This window comes from Bombyx mori, chromosome 12 (genome assembly GCF_030269925.1).
Source record: "Bombyx mori chromosome 12, ASM3026992v2".
Taxonomy (NCBI): domain Eukaryota; kingdom Metazoa; phylum Arthropoda; class Insecta; order Lepidoptera; family Bombycidae; genus Bombyx; species Bombyx mori.
In genome coordinates this window covers 1029351-1049330 of record NC_085118.1, presented here as the reverse complement: position 1 = coordinate 1049330, position 19980 = coordinate 1029351, and the positions used below count along the sequence as shown (strand labels likewise).

Here is a 19980-nt window from a genome sequence, read left to right as displayed (position 1 = left end):
ATTTGAATCAGTCAGTATGCACGTTCTGTGGTTCATTTACTTTTGAACAGCGGTAGACGAAAAGGCAGATCAGTAAATAAAAAAATTAAATTTGTATACACAGAATAAGAAGCCGTCAAACTTTTATTGAGTTAGCATGATTGCGAATGTGATTTTTTACGGATGGCAATTACATCGCCAATTTGATTAATAGTATACTATGATGATACTATACCAAATTATATTATGATTACGCTATTGAAAACATTAATATTTGTTCTAATATTTTTACTTCGGTTTTCATAGACGCTTTAACAAGTCACAGAAAGACGATTAATCGTACTGGTTACTAAAATTTGACTCACGTAGACTTGAGACTTCGAGCTCATGGCCTAAGGCCGATGTTAGGAGTCATGTAGTGACGCAGACATAGGACTATGGTAGTTATTTATTGCCAAGGACCGCGGGCTTTCTATCTACAGCAATCTATACTTAATAATATAATATTATAAAGAGGAAAGATTTGTTTGTTTGTTTGTTTCGAATAGGCTCCGAAGCTACTGGACCGATTTGAACAATTATTTTTCCATTAGAAGCCGACATTGTCCCTGATGAACATAGGCTACTTTTTTTAATTTATTTTTTATTTTATTTTTTTGGTTTCATGTGTGTTTTAATGTTTCCGAAGCGAAGCGAGGGCGGGTCGCTAGTAACTAATAAAGCGACCGATGGCATTAGCTAGGTCTGTGGACTAGCTATATTTTCTATTCATTAAATAAGATAAATTAATAAGATAAAATTGAATAAGAAATGAAATAAACTCGCAAAAATTTTGAATCAGAACGAATTTGTTTTTGGGGATAAATATTAGCTTCGTATGCATATATCTACGTAAGACTTGTGTCTACGGAAACTTCACATAGGGCAACACGCCAGTAGGTATTTGAAATGAGTAGGCTATTTTTTAATCTAGCGTATAGATGTCACTATTGCTTTTTTAGCATTTTCGACGAACTTATTACTGCTATTGTAAAGCAGAAGTTGATGAATTAAGTACAGAAGCCAAGACAAGGAACGCACTACGATAATTAATATATCGATTTGTAATGATATTAATACAGTTCGTTATCAAAATAGCATTACGTTTAAATTAGTTTGACAAAACTAAAAACCAGACTATGCATAAACTAACAGCAGTTAAATAGTACACGGATGGGTTCTAAGAATTGTCGAGGGGTACAGCCAACGGTAACCTCTTTCATCTTATTATGACATTGTTTAAATTAACAAACAATATTTTAGATCAATCAATAAGTCTCGAAAACGAATTGCACAACAAAACTCGTGTATCGAGGTAATGTCAAGGCTTATAGTATACACATAGAAAAATAATTATGGGGGCTTGAGTCAATAGTAATCAATACCCAAAATCAGGACTTAATTTTTGTCAACCATTGTGAACTTTCATATAGATTTTTTAATCCATGTTCTTGTGTACTGGAGCATGCAAATTGTAGCCTGATTTAGGTCAAATTACCACAGGAGAAGAGGTTTTCAGTGATGTGGTGAAATTTCACAAAAAAACTACTTGGATGTAATTTTTGTAGAATTTGAATAAGTACGAAAAAAATAAATAAATAAATAATATAAAAACTTTATCTTGAAAAAACTTTGTATAGGACAATTTTTTCATTACAAATTAACATGACATGAAAATAAAGTTAATTGTATCAAATAACTGCTATTCCATCCTACAAATCAGAAAGAATTTTTGTTATTGCCTTGTAGGCATACAAGCTTACGGGCCACCTGATGGTGAGTAATTACCGTTGCTCATTGACGTCAGCAATGCCAAAACACAAGTCCCTGTCTACCATTAAGTACTCTCTGCAAATCTTGTTTAAAGAAGAATGTGTCATAGCACCCATTCCAGAGCCCCCAATAGTATGCAGAAAAAAGATCTTTGCAAACACACTGTCAATGAATGCACGGTTCCAGATGAACTCTGCTATAGTAGCAGGAAGTGTGATGATAAAAAGATATAAGGATAATCACGGACAATCCTCAGAGCATCTCAGGATTACAGCTGAAGTAAGCAACATGTTGTTACACAGCTGTGTGAGCTGACAATATGCCATATCACCAGTAGCTGCCATTTGATGACCAGAGTACCCTAGTATAATATCGAGAGACTACTGATGCTTGTATTCTGATGAATTCAACAGTCACCTATTATGACATCTAAGGGTAGAAGGGTAGAAGAAATTCGTTTATGATATTCTAGACTAGCACCACAGATCCCGAATCTGAAGGAGAATAATTGCTTTGGGTTGTTTCAGTATGTCAAAAAGCAGTAAATTTGTATTGCTTTTATAGACTTGCAGAGGTAGAGTAGGAGATACCCATGCCTATTTCTAACATGAAGCCATGATACGTTTAGCTTTGAAGGGTGGGACAACCACTATACATAACAACGAAGACAAACCTCTTGTGACAAGAATGTGACATCTATGAGATCTGGTAACCATAAGCAAAGTAAGGTGTGAGCTTATTTACGCATCCAACAAAAAAGGGTTCAAAATATTAGAATTATGACTATATTACAATATCTATACAGTTTGCTATACCATCACTACACTAAAACTACTAATAAAACTAAAACTAGTAAAAAAATTTGCATGAAAACCAGTTCTGGTTAGTAAAATATATGCATAAGCTTTGATCTTATAACAAGTCTTACATATTGCACAGTGAACTTCTAAACTAAACATATTACTGTATGGCTGCTGTAAATAAGGAAAATCAAAATTTGTTCAGTGATATTATTTCAAAATTTTTATGATTTCTGTTCCTCGTTTCTAGCTAGCTAAAATTTTATTTCTAGCAACTATTTAGTGTTCAAGAGTGATCCTTCAGATGATTTTTCTAATGAGGTGAGTGAGATTATTTTTATTTCAGTGCACACTAAATTCTAAATAATTTGAAAATTCAGATTTTTTAATTCCATCACAGTGATTGAAATTCATGAATGAATAATGAAGTCTACCACAACCAGAGGCAAAATATAAGCATTACACCACGTCTGCAGTCGGCGTGCGGCCGATTTCTAAAGATATTTATAGAACAACACTCAACCCAGATACTAGCACATCGAGCAGGAAGCTTATTTACATTTTTGCCTGTAACTATGCCGAAACGCGACCAGACCTGGATAATGAGCGGTTTATTTTGCTTGGTAGTTTTAACAGAAAAAAGTGACGTGCAAGTGCTAGGCGAAGGTGTCAATTCGTCAGCTCATAAATGGGCATAAACATGCATTTTCTCTCACGGTTTACCTCCGCCGATGTCCATGACACTTATTAAGAATACGTCCCCACGGACGCCTCAGAGCGGACCTTCCGCGCACGAACCCGAAACGCACATTTATTTTAACATCGTCATAACTTTGAACAAGTTTTGTAACACTTCCCGGTTCCAGCAGGTGTCCGTGTGAACTTTGAACGCACTGAAACTCACTATTAACTTCGCGGATGGAAACACACGTTATGTTTCACTTACTGTAAACTAAAAACGTACCTCCAGCGTGAATGATGTTATAATAATAACTGTCTCTTCGCTCTCGCTTGTCCGAGGAACTAGTTATCAAGGTCTCGTCTCGTTTGCAGTGTTCAATTCCAAGAATCAACACAGGTTATGTAGTTATGTAGCAAAACAACTAACACTGAACACAATTTTACACTTTATTTTCCTTTTAATCATTCGAAGACACTTTAAAATAATATTGTTACAGCTTTAATAAAGTTTTGTACACAAATTTCGTTATTTTTTACTTGAGTGAACGTCAAAAACTAATGAAAAGTTGCAGCTGTGTGCGTAAATCCTCGATGTCACACGAAGAACGACTGCCAACAATTGGCGGTATAGCATCACGTGGTTGCTTTGTGTGACGTTTGCAAATAGAGCGCATGCGCGTCGTGAATTCAAAACTTTTCCCCTTAGTCAGAAAGAGACGGTTGTTTCTTTTCATTCCGAACTTTTCCCGCCAATTATCTAAACTAAATTATTAGCAAAGGAATTATGAATTCGTCAAAGAAGAGACTAGAGCCATAAAAAAAAGGAATTATGAATAATTCATGTAAATTCTACTGATATTTAACAATTATAAAGTAATAACTCTGTTTTATATGGTAGTCCGTAATCCATGACCATGATGATCATTTGGCTAAAGGATCGTCTTTCATCGGTAGCACTAAAAAATTTAATATCGAATACATGGCTAATTTTTATGGCTATTTTGGTGGCATTATTTAAAATACAGATACAATACTGATATTTTTTAGATTTTTTAAGTTTAGGTTTTTCGATTCAAACATTCATAATTATATCAATAAAATACCAAAATATTGGACGAATGACTCATCATATGAAATGTAAGCTACATCAGATGAGTCAGTTCAGAAGGCCTTATTGGATTGAGTTTTAACGATTCCGCCGAGAGCGTGGGCGTTTCACAAGATTTGGGCGGGCGGATGACTCAGTTACCTTTTGGTTACCTATCATTATAAATCTTTGAGGCTCGGACGTAGTAGGGAATATCTGGTATGTATATTCAGATTTATCCACAATTTATATCATTATGTATGCGCCACGGCTTAATTACTGTAAACTTATTATTATAACTTATTCAAATCTGGTATACAAAGTAATTTATTAAAAGTGTTAAGTGCTAACCGGAGTCCATAGACATCTACAACGTAGGTAAATGCCTATTCAGATTTATCCACAATTTATATCATTATGTATGCGCCACGGCTTAATTACTGTAAACTTATTATTATTACTTATTCAAATCTGGTATACAAAGTAATTTATTAAAAGTGTTAAGTGCTAACCGGAGTCCATAGACATCTACAACGTAGGTAAATGCCGCCACCAACCTCGAGACATGAGTTGTAAGGTCTAACAGTCCAACGGCTTCAATCCTTCAAACCGAAACGCATTACTGCTTCACGGCAGAAATAAGTGGGGCGGTGGTACCTATCCGTGCGGACATACAAAACGTCCTACCACTACCGTTTTGTTTCTCCCTAAGCTGAAGGTCTAGAGAGACCATATCAGCGTCACCGGGCTAGTAGGTGAGCTCACGGGGCTCAAACCTGACGTTGTTGCTAACTGCTAACACGAACCCTAGCAAAAGCCGTGCTTCGCAGAATCTACCACCGGATCGGAAACGCGACCCACTGAGAAGATCCGGCGAGAAGCTCAGTGGGCTGTCTCTATGGGTTAATTTACGCGCCGAGCCCTTCGTCGCAAGCGACGGGTTCGACGGGAACGATGACCGGTGCATAGGGTAACTATCAGTAAAAACGGTATATTATTTAATTTAAAATAAGTCAACACAGTATATTCTTGGTCAGTTAGGACAGAGGTACAAAGCATATCAAGTGACTGGTGACTCAGCTAGGACAGGTAGCACGCGCCGGCGGCCGGCGGCAGAAGGTCGCGTCGGCGTTCGTTGCGTGAGGCGCCCATTCACCCTTTCGACTCGCGAAACAACCCCAGTTCCGACACCCTCGAATTATACCTTTATCGTTACATAATTCAAACGTTTTCAATTCGCTGCGTTACTAGTCAGTTGACCTAAAGATTAAAATTGTGATAATTAATTCAAAAACGTAGTACAGTGTAGGTATTCTTTCGAATTTCATTCATAAATTAATGCACTCGAAGTCTGAGTGGAGGACAGATCACTGCACTGTGCTCTCCGTGTAGTCAATTTAGCGGATTTAATTTTATTACATTATGTTTTCTCTCATGGCAGAAGCTACGGCTGCTAACCGCGATTTGAAATAGGGATCAAATTAAAATTCGCAATATCATTTTTGATGGTCAGTCCTGGGTGATGCCTTTAAATTTCGAGGCATTTATTGATTTAATTGAAATATACAAATAAAAACAGATAGCTAATTAAAATTTGTGTTTCTCTTTTTATGATTGAAGGATTACTGGTGGCCCGGAGGTATTTCCAGTTTCACCAGGACAGGTGGGCGAGCAAAGGCTCAGCCAGAAGAGGTGGGATTTGCTAACAGCTGCCCGAGCGCCTCCGAAGGAGACTTAATAACCTAAAGCAACTGCTTCGCGAATTAATCTACCACCGGATCGGAATCACGACCCGCTGAGAAGATCTGGCGAGAAACTCAGCGGATGCATGGACTAGGTTGCACGTCGAACTCCTTGCCGAGTTCGACGAGTACGGTTACCGGGGTCCCTAAGCCTGCTCCTAGTGTTAGAGCTGAAGGCGTCTAATGCAAAGGTTATTGGATCTGATGGATCCGTAAGGACGTGTGGATTTAAGGTTCTGCGATTGCAAGCAAAGCCAATAGAGGGAGAATAAAAGCCTATTTGTGTGCTTAGTGCGAGTTTTTTAACGTTTTCGATAGCGTAAAAGGTAACTTAAATTTGTATGGAATTGAAACTTGACTTGATTGTAACTTGAGTCAACTTTTAACCTATCGAGAACGTTAAAAACTCGCACTAAACACGCTGAAGTGTACGGAGCATCTGATTAATGGTTTGTGTATGTATGTAGTATGCATTGTAGACAGCAGTCAGTACTGAGTAATGAGTAGGGAGTACGGACAGTCACGTCGAAGCGCCACGTTGTCGCAGCCCCTCCGGCGCCGTCTACGCGGAGTCGCCACACGCGACCAGCACGAACCCTAACACTAAAATATTTACATCCGATTAAAAGGGGCCTTATGAATGACCTTCATGTTCTTAAAGAATATTATTAATTTTTTAGCAATTAATTTTACGCGCTGTTTAATAAAATACGTGTTTAGTCCTAGGTAAACAGATATAAATACAAATGTAGGTATATACATCAGGTCCTTCAAATTCTTCAACTTTTTCGCATCGTATAAATTAAGTGCATTATCTATGATGTACACAGAATACATTCCTCTTAAGTTTTTTGGCCTTACGTATGGTATATATGCTTGTATATTTATGGCGAAAATAAATAAACAAAACCAATTTGCCATCGCAAACGACTATGTTAATTATATTTAGAACTTTTCTAGTTGAATCGTTTTAATACAAGCCAAAAATAAATTATGAAAAAAAAATGATGACTTGTAATAAAAATTCGAAATTAACGTCACATTGACTTACCGACCTGCCAAACAAAGATATTTTAAACGAATTTTTACAAGAAAAAATGCCTGAGAATAGTCCTAAAATGGCGAGAAGTGCGTCTCCTGTAGCGAGAGCGGGAGCCGGTGACATCTCCGAAAGAGAATTATTCAGAGAAAGACACAACTTGCAGACAACTCCGCCCGCGTTAGTATACCTTGTTGCACCAGTGACGTCGTGACCGCAGAAGATTCTGTGTGTGGCGCGTTTTTCCCAGTCTTGTGGGAAACTTTTGTACCAAGTCGCTTTGCTTATAGATCATGCATTAAGTTTATATTTACGTGACGTCATTCGACAGGCTCGCTCGGGTTTTATATCCTATGTATTACTAGCTGTAGTTGTCCGCTTCGCTGGGCATTTAAAATTAACATTATTATTTCTCACCCCCACAAAGATTCTCATAATTAACGCCCCCGCAACTGGTGTAGAGAGTCCAATACTCATATAAATATTAGCCTATCCATTAACTACACGTATTTTCTACATGGATACCAAGTTTCAAGTCAATCGGATACATGGTTCAGTAGTTATAACGGAACATCCGTAAAAACCACTGTAGATTTTTAAATCAGTGTAGATAGAAGTAAAGATAATAACGACAGGAGTCTGCCGTTGCGCGCATCGCGCTATAACTGCTGCTTGGTTTTTTTTACATAGTTTTACTTTTTAGACGCTATCCATTGAAATTTTTGAAGAAAAGTGAAAGCTGCTAGCGTATATTGTGAAATAAATTTCTCAAGCCGGTAATAATAATATCAGCGATATTATGATTGACTTCCGACTTCAGTACCAAAATAAACCATGCACTTGTGACGTAGTGGTGTAAATAAATACCGAGCTATTCTTGTTGTTAACATTTCTCATCCAAGACGCGATACAATGTTTGAAATATTTGCAGCACGTAACAAATTGTCGGTGGACTAAACATTTAGTACATGAATGAATGCATTCTTAGTTTTCCTTATTCTTGGCAGTTATTTAGTTGATTTTGTGTTTATTGTTGTGCCATTATTAATTTCTGCGTCATGGGAAACGGGTCTTGTTGAAAATTAAATGCTGAATAAGGAAAATTAACTATTGGTGTCGATAATTGATGAATGTTAATTGATTTGGATAAAAAATTTACAGTACTGCGATTTGAATTAGAAAATCTTTTACAACCCATGCCTTTTCAATATTGTCCTAAAATCTTATTTATACCTTTAAACGAGCAATTCTTGTATAAAATATATAGGTATATAATCTGAATCTCGGAAACGGCTCCAACGATTTTTATAAAAATTAGTATACAGGCGATTTCGGGGGCGATAAATTGCTAACTAGCTACGATTTATTTTCAGAAAATGTTGTTTTAGTCGTGTTTTCAATATAACCAACTTAATCATCTATTGGTGAATTAACTAACTGCTTTAAAGACACAATAACGCTAAAGCTATTTCAGCAGATGGCGTTGTTAACCCACCCGAACTCCGAAGCCACTTAAAATGCCTAAACGATCTTGGAATATTTCATCGTTTTATCAATATGTAATTTGTATTTAAATATAATTTCTAAAAAACACAATTTATAAAAAAAAAACGGTCATCGTCTAGTATGAATTAAATATTAATACGATGAAGTAGCGGTTTTGTGTCTGTTCGTACAACGTAGGTTTTTCTTCGGTATCTACCTATTCTAACTGGACTTGAGGAACAAGCGATCGGATGATTATAGGGATCCGACTCTTACAGTCCCACGATAGAGTTGGTAGGCGGTGTTTTCCTACGGCCAATAGACTACCCAGATCTTTTCGAGCCTAAGTCATTCCGCTGATTTTTTTTATTATTTGATCATCAGTGTCTTATTTGTGCGGAAACTTGACTTTTGGGGTTAGTGCACTTAATTGATTGAACGACCTAAATTATCCAGGTGATTTAAATGCATGTAATATATCTTCATTCAAGAATATACATACATACATACATATGGCCTAGTGTTCATTTTACTCGTGTCTACTATAATTCTTTAAATTATCGCCATGTATTAACTTTATCATAGCTACGCACTTCTTGAATCTTCCACTTCATCAACGATGGTCAACTGGAAGAGAATGCCGGCATGGCGTTAAGTTCGCCTTTCTATAATATTTTTGTGCAATAAAAAAATTTCAATCAATCAATCAATGGTACACATCTCCCGGACCAATATTAGGTCTGTAAAACCGGTTGGGAGACTTTTAATGAAGTCATTGAAATTTAATCTCCTAGGTGAGGTTTTTTCACCCTAAAATGATTGGTATGATCGCAATTAATACTCTTGTGATTTAGATTTACATTTACATTCTTGGCAACTAAACACTTTTGCACTTCGTATGCACGAAGTCGCGCGTTTGAAGTTTTACATAGATATTATACATATTAACATAAGAGTAAGTAAATAGTATATTTATAATACTACTACTAGTTGAAGATTCTCAGCTCAAAGCTGCAACAAGAGCGCGAGCGAGAGCTTGGTTAAATCAAAGTGGTGATTTGATGTTTTTTTTTAAACTTTTACCGTTTATATTGTAAAGATTAACGATTAGAAATTGTACAGAACTTGTACCATATTACATAATCGCGAACATATCATGAAAATTTGATGGCGTCATAATATTTTCTGTTTTTTTTTTTGTCTGGGACAGGCGACTTCAGCGCTTACACCCCAAGAAGCAGCTCTTCTTGACTCCCGTGAACAAATTCACCGCCAAGAAACCAGAATCTAGCGTTAACCTCGCCAGGATCAAAAGTTGCTTGGATGAGTATCGCAAGCAAGGGCGACCTCCAAAGATCGGACACAAGGCTGCCTCGATGGAAGATTTGACACCCACGAAAAGAAGCAAAATTGAAAACTTGAACGCAACAAAGTAATCTGTTTTGAAACTAATAGTCGGCATTGAATTGCGCATGCAAGACATCCGCTTTTACTAAAATAGCATAGTATAATTATAACGGGACTTACCTTTATTTCTCAAATAGGGTGGCGCCGATCTCATGTAGCTTATGTTTCGTGCACTAACTAATGACATTGTTATTTATTGTAAATTGGCTGCAAAGGAACGCTAGTGGTTTTTGACGCAATATATAAATTAAGCTTAATACAATGCGGCCTAGCGTCCGACAGCTATCTTCGCTCTGAACTCTGAACTTATATGCACATCACACGAATTTGTCGAAACGATAAAGATAATGTTTAGCACTTGTGTGTATGTAGGTTATTTTTATAAATACAGTTACATCTTTACAATCGGTTTCGTTATCAACTTGTATATTGCGATTTGAATAATTTTACGGTGTATTTAGTTTTCATAGCGTAGGTATTACGAAAGGCCCACAAATAGATTAAAATGATGCGGAAATGGTAGTGAGCAACCCTCAGACACAGCCCACTGAGTTTCTCGCCGGATCTTCTCAGTGGGTCGCGTTTCCGATCCGGTGGTAGATTCTGCGAAGCACGGCTCTTGCTAGGGTTCGTGTTAGCAACGTCGTCAGGTTTGAGCCCCGTGAGCTCACCTACTAGTTAAGGTTACGCTGAAATAGCTTCTCAAGGCTCTCAGCTTAGGTAGAAAAAAAAGTGAGTGTTTTGAATTTAGATATGTTTGGGACTGAGAAAAGAATAATTTTTAGGACTCACTCCGTAATTCGTCGATGCACTATTTAATTTTCTCACCGGCGAGAGTTATATGTGCTGATTGATCAACAAATCACAATTTTATTGTTTTTGCACCGGACCTTGTTTTAGTTTTTTCTTACACACTCTTCGCGCCATTTTCACACGCGTAGTTTTTCTTGTAGTGTCAACAGATGGCGTGGATAGGGGATTGAGAAAGGAATAAGGAAATGGAAGTCCCAACAGTGAGCTCGTTTTATCGCGTAGTTTGTACCGTTGTTTCTTTGTCCTACTAGGAAAGACAAGGAGGTTCATTTAGTAAGGCCAGCGCTACGTGGTATAGTCGAGGAGCGCGCCGCGGCCCGGGTGGGTCGGTTCATGTTGGTGACGGCCTGGCGCCGGCGGCGGGACGAGGTGCGCTGCTTGAGGAAGACTTTGGAGTTTCAGGTACTCAACGTTTTAAGTGTTAATCAAAGTTCGATCGAAGCCAGTATTAACATTAAAACGCAACTATCAAAAAAGGATCGATGTGCTTAGTGCGAGTTTTTTAACGTTCTCGATCACGTGAAAGTTAACTCAAAGGAGACGGCTCATTTCTGCCCGAAGTCGTTTCAAGTTTATATACTTAATTAGCCCCGGAGACCTAAAAAGTTATTTAATTAAAATAACATATTATTAAATAATGCAAACTGTACATTTGATACTAACGTGCCAAGCGGGGATTGCAAATTGGTGTGATTAAAAAGTACTTTAATGAATGCACTTAAAGTCAGCCATGTTTTTTCTCTTTTTTTATTATTCTACGTTTTGTATGCAATTGGAACAGCTTCCCTAGCGGCAAACGAGAACGTTAAAGAACTCGCTCTAAGCACACTATATAATATATGTCCGTATTCTCCAGGTGTCGTGCTCGGAACGACTCCGCATGCAAGTGTCGGCGCTTAAGTCTCTGTTGGATTCGGACAACGTGAAGGTCCGTCTCGCTATGAGAGAGCTGGACCGTCTGAAGCAGCTCCTCAAAGATAAGGACATTGAGAAGGCTGTACTAGAACGGGTGAGTAATGACGTTGTTACGACAGTTAATTCGGTTAGTTTAGTTGCGACCACAGTGCATTGATGTATTTTGTACGGTTAGCTGCAGAACTGACATGGGGCAGGACACATTGCTCGTAGAACGGATGACCGTTGGGGCCAGAAAGTTGTTGAGTGGCGACCGCGTACCGGAAGACGTAGCTTTTTTTCCTACGCTGATAGCCTTAAGAGGCTATTTCAGCTTCGCCCTAACATGTAGGTGAGCTCTCGGGGCTCAAACCGGAGTAGTGCTAACACTGGCCCTAGCAAGAGCAGTGCTATGCAGAGTCTACCACCGGATCGGAAACGCGACCCACTGAGAAGATCCGGCGAGAAACTCCGTGGGCAAGACGTAGCGTGGGTAGGCCCACAAGGTGGACCGATGATCTATTGAGGTTCGCGGGGATCCGCTGGGTGCAGACAGCACAGGCCCGATCTTTGTGGCGAGGCTTGGGAGGAGTCTTATGTCCAGCAGTGGACGTCTGTGGGCTGATAAGAAGCTGCAGAACTGCGCGAATAGGCATCATCTATATAAACACGTTTGAATTGAACTTAATAAAAATAAACTAGATAGCGTTGATGGTTTTATTCACTAGTAGTTGGCAACGGACCGGCATAGATCTAGTTGTGTTCTTTTTTTTTTTATTGCCTAGATGTGTGGACGAGCTCACAGCCCACCTGGTGTTAAGTGGTTACTGGAACCCATAGACATCTACAACGTAAATGCGCCACCCACCTTGAGATATAAGTACTAAGGTCTCATTATAGTCTCTTCAAACCGAAACGTATTTTACTGCTTCACGACAGAAATAGGCGGGGTGGTGGTACCTACCCGCGCGGACTCACAAGAGGTCCTACCACCAGTAATTACGCAAATTATAATTTTGCGGATTTGATTTTTATTACACGATGTTATTCCTTCACCGTGGAAATCAATCGTGAACAATTGTTAACTACGTATTTCATTAGAAAAATTGGTACCCGCCTGCGGGATTCGAACACCGTTGCATCGCTATATACGAATGCACCGGACGTCTTATCTTTTAGGCCACGACGACTACGTTCTACCTAACGACTTCTTCATTCTAAAGTCTAAGCAGTAATACTGTATTGTTGTACCTTCGCAAAATGAAAATCATGTAAATAATGCATTACTATTTATAATTGCACAATCTTATGAAGTGTCAAGGGTCGGCAGTATGTGAAGAAGTGCGGTTCAAGGTCGTTGCCGTTATCGCTCTGTATGCTTAGTGCGAGTTTCTTAACGTTCTCGATAGCGTAAAAGTTAAGCCAATTTTGTATGCAGTTGGAACAGCGCCCCTAGCGGCAAACGTACGCAATTTTTTTGTTTTCCTACCTAAGCTGAGAGCCTTGAGAGGCTATTTCAGCGTAACCCTAACGTTTGTAGGTGAGCTCACGGGGCTCAAACCTGATGACGTTGCTAACACGAACCCTAGCAAGAGCCGTGCTTCGCAGAATCTACCACCGGAACGGAAACGCGACCCACTGAGAAGATTCGGCGAGAAACTCAGTGGGCTGTGTCTAAGAGTTAATTTACTCGTCGAGCCCTTCGTCGCAAGCGACGGGTTCGACGAGAACGGTGACCGGTGCTTGAAGTACCTAGAAGCACCGTTAGTGGATCGGGTGGATCCGAGATGACGTGTTTTGGGCGACGTCGACTGCTTTCCATTCTGCGCGTACGCAAACGATCGCATTCCATACAAATATGAGCTAACTTTGACGCTATCGAGAACGTTAAAAAACTCTCACTAAGCACTCTGTACAGCTACCGATAAACTAACAAGAATTAGAATATATATGATATATATATAGCATAATAGTTATATAGGTACGGCATGCAGCGGCTTGGCTCTGCCCCTGGCATTGCTGACGTCCACGAGCGACGGTAACCACTTACCATCAGGTGGGCCGGTTGCTCGTTTGCCTATACGGCAATAAAAAAAATAGTACTTTTGATTTACTCGATAGTCATGGGTTCGATTCTCACATCGGGAAAACATTGGAATGATGAACAGGTTTGCTTGCTCTTTGTCCGAGTGTTTACTATATATACATATATGTACATATTTATTTAAAAAAAGTACTTTCTCATTAAATAAATACACGAATACAGGAAAAACGTGCTTTGGAAGAAGATGTGATCGCCGCTGAAGACAAGGCCTCGCAGTTAAGTATCGGTATATATCTATTTAAAAATTTTGTTTTTTAGCAACAAAAGGTGTCTCTAGTCCATATAGTGCCCCTGTGTAATCATTACCCTGGCGCTCTCTAGTGAAGTCAAAATAGAATAGGTACAAATGTAACAGGTTCATTGGAAGTGTCGAGACCAGCGCCCCATAACACCGCTGCACCCACACCCTGCATCAACCCACAGACACAGCCCGCTGAGTTTCTCGCCTGATCTTCTCAGTGGGTCGCGTTTCCGATCCGGTGGTAGATTCTGCGAAGCACTGCTCTTGCTAGGGCCACTGTTAGCAACGTCCTGAGCTTAGAGCCCCGTGAGCTCACCTACTCGTTCTGCGAATCTAGTATAACCCCTCAAGATTACTAGGACAGATAGGAAAAAAAACCCTGCACCATAGGGAAAGCCGCCTCTGTCTGGACTACTTATTGTGGAAATGATGGTAATGACGTTGTAATATTCTTTACGCGACGTCGAGAAAATTTAGATCAGAATCTTGATGGTGAACGCTAGCAATCAGCAAATGAATGCAAAACCCATTTCGATGTTTTGGTACTTACTTATTTATTAGTCAATTACCTACACCGCCCTTTTAATTTTTTTTAGAACAAGTTTGGGCTTTGCAAAAGTAGAATACAATCGTCTACAACGACTTATTTATTCATTTTACGTACAATATTGGTTATCGGGGTCATACAGTATCTTATTTTACAAGTAAAAATCAAGTAATAAACGCATTTCAAGATATCTAAGCTGATAGTCTATAATCATGTATTTTTTTTATAAAAAACATTTAAATTCAATATCTCTAAATATCTCTAAATCAATATCTCTAAATCGGTTAGATTTAGGGTAGGGTGTTTCATAGTCAAATCAGTCAGAAACGATGTAAACTACCCGCCCTTAACGGGAATAGATCGACTTAACCTGTAACCCTGTATATACCATATTGTAAATAATGACAAGCCATTCTCGATTTTTTTTTGTTTTTTATTGCTTAGATGGGTGGACAGCCCACCTGGTGTTAAGTGCCACCCAGCTTGAGATATAAGTTCTAAGGTCTCAGTATAGTTACAACGGCTGCCCCGCCCTTCAAGCCGAAACGCTATACTGCTTCACGGCGGAAATAGGCAGGGTGGTGGTACCTACCCGTGCGGACTCACAAGAGGTCCTACCGCCAGTAGTATAACCCCTCGAGGTCACTAGAATAGGTAGGAAAAAAATATCGAAGACATATCTTTAATTGCAATAAAATCAAAGTCCCAACTAACTCTTACGCTCAAGCATTCTTCGCTGAACCTCTGCATATATATTCGACTCATCTCATTTATTCCTATACATCGTTTGGTGTAGACTGTTGTTTGTAATTCTATTGGGACTTCGATCCAACATCTACTACAAACCAATCACTTACATGAGCTCGTCGCTCAGGGCTTGTTATGTGTCAAAGCTGAAGGGTGTACGTATGTTGGTTAGATTGTCGGAACGCGCGCAACGAGCTCCAAGCGGCGGGCGCGCGTGCGGACAGGACGCTCGCCGCAGAGCGCGCCCGTCGCGACCGGGCGCTGCGTGCGGTTAGTGCTTTTTTTTAAGGGATTTTATGGCCAATGTGCTTAGTGCGAGTTTTTTCACGTTCTCGATAGCGTAAAAGTTAACCCAATTTTGTATGCAGTTGGAACAGCGCCCCTAGCGGCAAACGTACGCAAAAGATCCCATTCCTACAAATATGAGCTAACTTTTACGCTATCGAGAACGTTAAAAAACTCACTAAGCACACTGGTAACTAAGACTAAGGTTAAGTCAAATCAAAAAACCATTTTTATGAAAATGATGACATGAAGTGAAGTGAAGCGAAATGAAATGAAATGAGATGAAATATAATCTCAGTAAAATGGTGGTCATTTACTGAAACTTTTTCAGTGGACTTTTTGGAGGATCCCGAGAAGTTACGTTCAGCGACTTTGTTTCATTTTCCCACATTTCTGTACTTTCACAGATACTAAACAGTTAATACTTAAACCATCGTTATTACACATTTAAACCTGAAGAAACACTGAATATACAAAATAAAACAAATCACACAACTTCACTCCTTGCGTTCCCGTCAAAAAGTCCAGCGGTAAGTGCGTTGTCTGGACATTCCTAACATAACTCTAACTTATCACGCGTTGGCCTCAAGTAGGACTTTATTGTGATCCATGTGCGCGATAAATCTCGTTGGACAATTGTAAGGCCTCGAATTTAAAATATTATGAAAATAAAGTGACTTTCTAATAGTAATGGAATCCTGAACTGTAGATCCTGATCCTGAACGGTAGTTAGGGTCCGTTTCCACCGCCCTGTTGTAGGTGGACTTACATAGTAGCTCTCTCTGTTTTTATGACTACCCGAATAAAGGAACCATCTACTGTTGCTCGGGCATCGAAATAATCTTTATATTATTTTAGCTATTTACTTTAAAGCAAAAGAGTTTCCAATTTCGTGGTTTAAAGTCAAAATCCAGTAATCCGGCTTAAAGACAAGATAATACCTCATTTCGCCTGCCCTTTAAAGCTTTAAAGATATATACTATTTTTAATCCAAGCCATTTACTAAGTACATCAGTTACGTGAGCTAAATGAAAACAATCATCGGAACATGAAGAATGAGGCCAATTATCAACATTAGTTTTGTGGTCGGGGAAAATTAATGCAATACCACAAGTGCTTACTAAAAAAAGCTATTGTTAAAGACAACGTATAAATTGATGTTCACGTTAGTTTTAAATGAGATATGCACAATTTTTGCCCCCATTTCTCGAAAGCCATGGCCAATGCTCCATATATCCAATCGAGCATAAGTTTATTAGATTACCCAGACAATGTATAACAAATATTTGTTGAGAATCAATGCGGTCGGACTAAGTATTACTGAGTAAAATAATCTCAAAACGACTTATGCGTTTAGTCATAAAGATGGAATGTAAGCTTTGAGGAGATCCGTGCAAGTCACCCGAAGTTTACAGAATTTAATTAATAATTTAATAAGCAAGGTACCCACTGGGTATCATGAGAAGCATAATGTTACGCGGTTCGAGATAAATAAAATTCCACCAAGTTACAACTAAAAACTTAATTCAACACTTAGAACACATAAAACAAGTCGCTTCGAGTAGTTCCGATTACTAACTGACGGGGTTTTTTTATGATTGAAAGATTACTGGTGACCCGAAGGCCTTTCCAGTTTCACCAGGACAGGTGACTGACTGCGTGTCATCTCTGCAACGCTTTTATAGTCGAGACGAAATCCCTAGAATCGTCGAGAATACTCCGCAAAAGTCTAGTATTGTGTGTTTCCGCTATCTGGCGTTGTACTTCTCGAGCGTTCTAGATACTAATAGATTCTTCGATCTTCGTTCGACTATTCGGCGTAACAATAATTTTATAAATTTTTGGTTGAATTTGGTACAATTAACTTCGCTACACTTACTAAATCTGCTGGAAACTTCCATTGAATATTAAGAGAGGCCATTTCAGTGTTGGTTTAATGGCACAGCTCTCGTTAATGGAGCAACAGTTGGTTCAGCGGAAGGACTTGCTATCCACTGTCGAGTCGCAGCTCGCGACGCTGCGTCGAGAGGCTGAAGAAAAGCAGAAAGTGCTAGAGGAAACCTTCCAGAAGCTTGAAATGGAACAACTGTGAGTTTTAATAAAATTTATTTATTGTTTTATTTTTTACTAGCGGCCCGCTCTGGCTCCGCTCGGGTCTTTAACAAAAATTTCAACGATATCTGACGTTGTTTTATTTTTTTTAATAAAAGAACACTTATTGTGGCATAACTATAATAATTAGACATATTATGCTGTCGCGATACTTTTTGTAAATAATAATGTGTTCTACAAAGTCGTAGTACGTTATTTTATTCTATCATCAATAGTTTTCGCAGAGCACGCGATGTAAAGAATATTTTAGGTAATTTTTTTACACCTTGGGTTACATTATATGTAGTAAGGGTCCCTAATTTTTTTAAAAAAGATTATAGCCTATGTCACTGGGGATAGTGTAGCTTCCAAACAGTGAAAGAATTTGTCAAATCGGTTCAGTAGTTTCGGAGCCTATTCAATACAAACAAACAAACAAATTTTTCCTCTTTATAATATTAAGTACCTATAGAAGTATAAATCTATCTCGTACAGGTAGATGTCTAGTCTTTAAAACAGCTGTATAGAAGCAAATACATAGTTTTAATTGAATTATCACCCACTAATGAGTGTGTGAGATAATATCAAACCAATTCCTAAACGCATTCGACATTTGTCATTCTAAAATGTAGCTATATCGCTTTTTCCTTAACTTCTCTCTTATATTTTCCTAATAGTGTTCGGTCAAGTGCGTGTTCATATTACATAATGCTTATCAATTAAGTGTTTTAATCCATATATCAAAGTACTGACTAACGTTTGAAAGGGCACGAGAGTGCAGTACTCGGGAATGCTCAGAGCTGAGCGCCCGGGTGAGCATGGCAGCCGCCGAGACTTGCACCCTGAGACGTGTGGTAGAACAGCTGAAGGAACACCTAACGAGATTGGAGCTTGATCTCAAAATGACCCGAGAACAATTGGATTGGTGGCCACGACCTCTAACCAAGTAACTCACGGACTTTTAAATAATAATTATGTTATACTGTAGGGTTTTTCCTGGAAATTTAAGAGAGACTGGTCTTTATTTTATCATCGAAAACAGCGATAGAAAACTGAACGCAATGTAGCACAACTATAGAGTAGACAGTGCGCGGGGTCAACGATCTCCTGTCACACACCTTTCACTTAGTTTGTGGGTTCAACGAAAGAAATGAATTCACTAAATATACAATCCGTTGAGTGGAGCAGAGGGTACATTTTTTCCAGTGAATGTGTAGACGGTACATGGTCACGGTGTTTCCGACTTCGAGAGCGGTCACTTATACCTTAGGCCCTGTGCATGAACACTAAGCCCACAGTCCGTGATCCAAATTTGATCGTAATCACCGTCACCTCAAGATTTAAATTCATTTGACGTTTTTTCATATTAAGCAAGAAAAGTTTTTTTTTTTACTGGTGGTAGGAATTCTTGTGAGTCCACGCGGGTAAGTACCACCGCCCTCCCTATTTCTGCCGCGAAGCAGTAATGCGTTTCGGTTTGAAGGGTGGAGCAGCCGTTGTAACTATACTTGAGACCTTAGAACTTATATCTCAAGGTGGGTGGCGCATTTACGTTGTAGATGTGTATGAACTCCAGTAAACACTTAATGGGCTATGAGTTCGTCCACCCATCTTAGCAATAAAAATATATTTATTATTAATACTAAATCTCGTTAATAGCTACAAAAAAAGGTATTCGTTTGAGAAACTAACGAGAAAAATATATATCGCGGTCCCGAATAATAGTGACGAAACGGTCTTCAATATTTTTAATTGAGGTGTTTCTGAACCGTACGTTTGCAGGATGCTCGGTGTGGCCAGGTCTTGGCTCCGGTGCCCGATGTCGATGCCGGAAGCTCTTCTGTGGTCCATGTTGCCAGCGCGCAGTGGATGCTAAATAATAACCTAAATCTAATATTCTATTTGTTATTCGTGTATGTATCATTCGACTATTATTGTGACAAACTAAGCAGGAATCGTGTGGTAGGTATTTTTGGTAAGTATTTTACGTATCGTTTTACTATTATTGTATTTTCTTAAGTGTATTTTGTAATTCGTATTAAGATTTCGTTTATTTAACTTGTACTATTAATTGTTATTTTAATATATAGATTTATTAAATTGAATTAATATGATGTCTTTTTTCGTGGAATTTCCTCCAAGGATTAGTTTAAGTAAAACCACATTATTATTGTGTAAATTGTTCAGTTTACATTTTACCGAAAACGATGGCATTTGGTAGGGTAG

General features: G+C 38.7%; 2 protein-coding genes and 1 long non-coding RNA gene across 8 annotated transcripts in view; 2 read left to right on the top strand and 1 right to left on the bottom strand.

The window, feature by feature from the left end:
* Positions 1 to 10327, bottom strand: part of Dorsal (embryonic polarity protein dorsal) — a 56802-nt gene extending 46475 nt beyond the window's left edge. Inside the window, exon 1 of one of the 5 annotated variants that reach the window (XM_038014263.2) lies at positions 10153 to 10327. In XM_038014263.2, the coding sequence (XP_037870191.1) occupies positions 10153 to 10219 (67 nt within the window). In that variant the 5' untranslated portion in view covers positions 10220 to 10327. 5 annotated transcript variants of the gene reach the window in all.
* LOC119629230 (uncharacterized) lies at positions 487 to 3793 on the top strand. Of its 2 annotated transcripts, XR_009974433.1 has the most exons (4): positions 487 to 1227; positions 1978 to 2070; positions 2864 to 2912; positions 2992 to 3793. It is a non-coding gene; the product is annotated as an uncharacterized LOC119629230 (long non-coding RNA). The 2 variants fall into 2 exon arrangements; XR_009974434.1 differs by lacking the exons at positions 487 to 1227; positions 1978 to 2070 and having other exon boundaries at positions 2689 to 2912.
* On the top strand, positions 7116 to 19868 carry LOC101742066 (uncharacterized). Its single transcript, XM_004929346.4, has 9 exons — positions 7116 to 7320; positions 9836 to 10057; positions 11097 to 11247; positions 11702 to 11854; positions 14006 to 14069; positions 15551 to 15648; positions 17609 to 17751; positions 18521 to 18700; positions 19537 to 19868. The coding sequence occupies exons 1-9, from the start codon at positions 7199 to 7201 to the stop codon at positions 19628 to 19630; spliced, it is 1227 nt and encodes a 408-aa protein (XP_004929403.1). The 5' UTR covers positions 7116 to 7198; the 3' UTR covers positions 19631 to 19868.
* The last annotated feature ends 112 nt before the right edge of the window (positions 19869 to 19980 follow it).